The sequence below is a fragment of the Drosophila santomea genome, chromosome 2L (genome assembly GCF_016746245.2).
Source record: "Drosophila santomea strain STO CAGO 1482 chromosome 2L, Prin_Dsan_1.1, whole genome shotgun sequence".
In the NCBI taxonomy this organism is placed as follows: Eukaryota; Metazoa; Arthropoda; class Insecta; order Diptera; family Drosophilidae; genus Drosophila; species Drosophila santomea.
In genome coordinates, this window is record NC_053016.2 from 4146758 (window position 1) to 4152064 (window position 5307).

Consider the following 5307-nt stretch of genomic DNA (forward strand, 5'->3'; position numbering starts at 1 on the left):
TATACAACGGCAATGGTTCCAGCGCTGAAGCTATTTGTGATATATATAGCGATTCAACCAATTGCCAGCTGTGATCTGGACATCAAGTTGCCCAACGGACATGTTACAAAGTCATCTAGCTGGTTCCTAGGTGACAACATCAAATTCGAGTGCAATCGTGGATTTTCATTGCAGGGCAAGTTGTGGCACCTTGGCACCGGAAATATAGGGAAGCGATACTGTGCCAGTGAGTTCCAATGTGTAATATAAAATAAAAACTAATATATAAATAATAGAAATGTAAAACTTTCAGAGGCGGGTTGTACTGATTTTGAGAAACCGGACAACGGAGCTGTTTTCACGGCCACGGATGGCTTAAAGGCGAAAATCGAATGCGATGCAGGATTTGTTCTCAGCGGAAATTCTGTTACCTACTGCAATGGAACAAAGTGGATCATCAAGCTGGGAACTTGCCAGATGGCCAACCATACCGGTGACTATTCCTGCGACTTCGAGAGGGAGGATCAGTGCGGCTGGATTGCCAGTAAAGCCATTCCGCAGCCATGGAAGCGGATTAGTGCTGCAGCAGACTTTCGCAAAGACAAGTGTCTGCAGCAGGATCACACCTTCCAGAGCGATGTCGAAGGACACTTTATTCGCTTGCAGTCGCAAGTACATGCTTCTAGGACCTCCCACTTCATATCGCCGATCTATCCCAGAAGCCTCACTTTGGGCCATTCCTTGTGGTTTCAGTTCCAACTCTTCATGTTTGGGACGGAAGTAAGAGACTTGACCATTTCGGTCAAACCCTCTTCAATGGCGGTCGAGGATATGTGGACGAGTTTTGGAAATATGTGAGCGAAATATTTAAATCACCAAATCTTTAAATACATAAACTGTTATCCTTTAGCTGCACCAAACTCACCCTGTCCGGCGATCAGGGGCCAAACTGGAGAAGCCAGTCGATCTTCATCGATGAAATGGAGTCGGACTTCCAGGTGGTCTTCACATTCACGGACCCAAGCTCTCTCCATGGCGACATTGGTATCGACGATGTAAAATTCATAAAAACCCAAAATCTTGGCTCAAAGTATATATTTTAAACTGCGTGTAAATGCAGCGCAATAAAGTAAGAACTAAATATTTCATAGCTTGCGAGGTTTTAATCTATATTTATAAACTAAGCAACACAACAATATTATATATGTATATTCCATTCATATTTTCATGACAATAAGAGTGAATTAAGAATGACCAATATAGCGGTTATCCGCTCTTCTTTCTGTGAGAATCGGTCATACTTTTATATCTTGCGATTGTGTAAGACCCGCTCTTCGTTGCTTCGAATGGATAAGTTTCGACTCGAGAAAATGTCGACTGTCATCGACTCTCAGTCTTAAAACAGCCTTCACAGTATATATACATTAAGTTCGTATTATCTCTGCAGCATGGAATTTTTCTGGACTCTGGCAGTGATTGTGATATATAGTATAGGTTCCATTAATGGACGATGTGAAAGATCTTTAGATTTGCAAAATGGATTTATAAATTATCGAGCGAGAAATATCGTGAGGTTCAGATGCAATCGCGGTTACAATTTGCAGGGAACAGGTTTGCGAACTTGCGATCGAGACGGTTCCATTCGAGGTGAAAAGCCTTTCTGTGCCAGTAAGTGCCATAAATACCTATTCAACTTCCTTTCATTCAAAATTAGCCATCATTGCCCTTGGATGATTCAATATCTCCTATGTGTTTACATTATCAGGGAGGGGCTGCGTGAGGCTTGAGGATCCGGAGAACGGATACGTCGAAAATGATGCCCTAAAAACGGATGTCGTGTGCCACGATGGCTATGTCTTGGTAGGAAGTCGCACTGCCTACTGCGATGGCGAAAACTGGAGCACCCAGCTGGGATCCTGTCGGAGGAGCAACCACACAGGGGACCATTCTTGCGATTTCGAGAGCGAGGATCAGTGCGGTTGGGAGGCGGAGACGGCTTTCCGGCGACCTTGGAAGCGAGTCAGTCCGGCATCCAATTTCCACTCCCTCAAAACGGGACCCCGTCACGATCACACCTTTAAAAGCGAGTCCGGTGGTCACTACATGCGAATGGAAACTCAAGCTGGGGCTTATGGAAGCTACCATTTGATATCTCCAATCTATCCCAGATTCCTCACCCTAAAGACCGCCTGCTGCTTCCGATTCCACTACTTCATGTTTGGAGAGGGTGTGGATAGTCTAGTGGTGTCCGTAAAACCAGTATCGATGCCAGTGACAACCATGTGGAATACGTTTAGAGCCAAGTGAGTTTTGCCGCAGCGGAAGAGGAATTAGATTAGAGGGTGCAGGCAACGCCATAACATTTCTTATGATTATTTCCTATCAGTTTCGACAAATTCTTTAAATATCAGTGTCTTGTGAAAAGTACTTTAAAGTTAATGTGCTTTAATTCACTGTTTTTTCTTAGTTCCAGCAAATTTGAGATAGCTGGTGAACAGGGAACCCAGTGGCTGGAGCACACGATCACCATTGACGAAATGCAGGAGGACTTTCAGGTGATCTTCACGGCTACGGATGCCAGATCCCGATTCGGAGATATTGCAATCGATGATGTAAAGCTAATGACAGGCAGCGATTGTGGCACTAACGGATTTACCACCACCACCGAACCACCGGCACCACCGACGGCCAGCAGCGAGCAACCACTGGTGCACGACATGATGAGTTGTTCGGGTCGATGCGGAAACTCAACCGTGGATGCCAAACTAACCAGCGATGGTTTAGTCATGGGATGTGCGTGCGATGAGGACTGCTTTTTGTATGAAAACTGTTGCCTAAATTATTTCGAGGAGTGCGCTAAAGACCTGTTACAAACGCCCGAGGATAATCTAAGTTCCCCAGAACCAACTGCCACTTCAACAACCCCAAGCACTACGAAGAAGCCAACAACCACAACTCCCACATCTACAACTACAACAACAACTACAACTAAAAGGCCAACCACACCAAAAACTACCACAACCACAACCACTACAACTAAAAGGCCAACCACACCAAAAACTACCACAACAACAACGACAACAACGACAACAAAGGCCACAACCACAAACCGAACACCCACAAGACAAACAACATCTGCTAAAAAACCAACAACAACTTCATCAACGCCGAAGCCAACAACAAGGACTTCAACAACACCAAAGTCTACAACCAGTTCCACAACACCAACGACAACAACCACAAGAAAAGTGTTTACAACAAAGACAACAACAACAACCTCGAAAGTGTATACGACTACAACTCCTCGAACAACAACAATAGGACCGACTTTCAGTACCGAAATGGTGACAGGTAAGACTTAAAAGCGTTTGTTATTCATACGATGTATGTGGTATAATAAGAGAAGACATGACAACTTATAATAAAATCCCATTGGGGTCTTCTATATAAAAATATAAAAACTAATCTGAATAATGAATCCCTTAAATTCAACTTTATACCAGGCATCGACACCCCAAAGAAGACAAGGAAGCGCATCACTTGGAAAGTTGACCCTCAGGACATCGATGGCCACATGGACACAAGCGGAAGTGCACCCAATCCAGCTTTAGTAGTGCTTTACCTGCTCATCGGCGTGGTTCTAGTGATTGTTCTGGCCAACGTAGTCAATCGCTGGATAATACCAATCAGTGGATCGAGGACCGGCAGCGAGAAGGCTGTGCGATTTAAGAAGGCATTCGAGAGTCTCAAGAAAAGAAATGGGAAAAGAAATAGCATGGAGCAGCCGATATGCGACACCGATAACGAGGATGGAGATTATTTTGAGGAAATGGGCGTGGACATTCGCCATAGGATCGATCTATGAGGGTGATAACCCTTGGTACCGAAAAACGCTATCTGCTTTGTTTGTGCCTTTTTTATGGAAAGATTCTAAGAATTTATGCAAGAATTAAATAAAAGAAAATATGCAACCCCTACTTTTGAGATAAATAGCACTGATGATTTTCTGCTTACATTCATACAATGAAATTCTTAGTTGGTGAATATTATTGCGTTAAATGTAGTATGTGGACATAAAATCCGTCAAGAAACTAAGATAAGATCTCCTAATCAACGCCTTTGGGGTATGGCTTCATTAGTCATTTGTTGATTTAAATGTCTTATCGACCATGACGTTGTGCTACAAAGTCTTAGTCGGTTTGCATTTATCATTTGGAAGTACTCACTCGCCCGAGATGATTCACAAAACTGGTCGTCATAAATACTGGGTGCAAAAGTGCGTTAGTTTTGGGTCATTTAGTATAACTTACTTAAATTACTAGAAGTATATAAATTACATATAAAAAAAAAATGATTAAGTTTCTTACAAGTTTGGAGTTCTAAACCCCTTTTCAAAATTATTCCATTCAATGCATGCCATGCATAATTAAATGCAGCGTTGCGCAATATTCTTTTAATTTTCTTAAAAGCGCTCAAAGCCTTCGATCTCTCTATTGGCGCACCCCTAAGAATAAATATGTGAATAACCCAATCAAATTAGGTTATATTGTGTTTGCGAAAAGGGCAAGAATATTGAATTCGCGATAGGCAGGTGGGAAGTAGCTGATATATGTACATTGTGAGGCCGGAAAGTTAACCCCTCCAATATGAATCACTTTTGGACGCATTTAACGAGCTCCGAAGAAGTTGCGCAGCAAGCCCGATCTCCGTCTATAATCAAATCTTGTGGGGAGTGTCAGTTACTAGGAAAGGCCTCCGGCTCCGGGTTCCTGTGGATTCAGATGCTGCTGTCAGTCAGTCACCCCATGCCGTTCAATTTCTCCACCCTCTTCTTCGATTCCGGGTGTTGCACGTGTCCTGCCAGCGGCTGTTGCAACCACCGACTGGCGTCGTGCAAAAAGAAAACGCTCGAGACCCAAGGACCCAATAACCTAACCGAAAACCCAAGCCAAAGCAACCACCAACAGAGTTTTCCGAGTTTTCTGAGTTTTCCGGGGGCAGGCTCGGGTTTTAACAGCGGCTTTCGGTTGTGATTTACTGGCAGCTTAGCGTCTGGCACGGGACCAGTTACCAGTAACCAGACAACCGCTATCACACCCCTTCCTCTACACTGCAAGAAATACTTAATAGAGCAAATAAATATATTAAAACCCTAACTTTAAACCATGATTAATAAAATGTTAAAATTTTATATGAAACTTGCAATAACTAGATTAAGTTAGTTTTGCAATTTATTTTACTACTTTGTATTCTGTAAGTAAAAAATATAAACGTTTTCTCGCCGTGTAAGGGCGATTTGTGCGGCTCTCAGCAGAATTATTTTTCTGG

General features: G+C 43.1%; 2 protein-coding genes across 2 annotated transcripts; both read left to right on the top strand.

Annotated features, from left to right (window-relative positions):
- Nucleotides 1–1082, top strand: LOC120443988. The gene is made up of 3 exons (XM_039623462.1): nucleotides 1–226; nucleotides 293–833; nucleotides 890–1082. The coding sequence occupies exons 1-3, from the start codon at nucleotides 13–15 to the stop codon at nucleotides 1080–1082; spliced, it is 948 nt and encodes a 315-aa protein (XP_039479396.1). The 5' UTR covers nucleotides 1–12.
- A 315-nt stretch (nucleotides 1083–1397) lies between these two features.
- LOC120458689 lies at nucleotides 1398–3969 on the top strand. The gene is made up of 4 exons (XM_039646426.2): nucleotides 1398–1647; nucleotides 1745–2282; nucleotides 2447–3330; nucleotides 3483–3969. Exons 1-4 carry the CDS (start codon nucleotides 1428–1430, stop codon nucleotides 3842–3844), a joined length of 2004 nt encoding a protein of 667 aa, XP_039502360.2. The 5' UTR covers nucleotides 1398–1427; the 3' UTR covers nucleotides 3845–3969.
- The last annotated feature ends 1338 nt before the right edge of the window (nucleotides 3970–5307 follow it).

Coding starts and splice junctions, on each gene's coding strand:
- LOC120443988 (XM_039623462.1), top strand. CDS start 13: ATGGTTCCAGCGCTGAAGCTATTTGTGATATATATAGCGATTCAACCA. Junction 227..292: donor AGGGAAGCGATACTGTGCCA/GTGAGTTCCAAT, acceptor TAAAACTTTCAG/AGGCGGGTTGTACTGATTTT. Junction 834..889: donor TGGACGAGTTTTGGAAATAT/GTGAGCGAAATA, acceptor GTTATCCTTTAG/CTGCACCAAACTCACCCTGT.
- LOC120458689 (XM_039646426.2), top strand. CDS start 1,428: ATGGAATTTTTCTGGACTCTGGCAGTGATTGTGATATATAGTATAGGT. Junction 1,648..1,744: donor TGAAAAGCCTTTCTGTGCCA/GTAAGTGCCATA, acceptor TTACATTATCAG/GGAGGGGCTGCGTGAGGCTT. Junction 3,331..3,482: donor CAGTACCGAAATGGTGACAG/GTAAGACTTAAA, acceptor ACTTTATACCAG/GCATCGACACCCCAAAGAAG.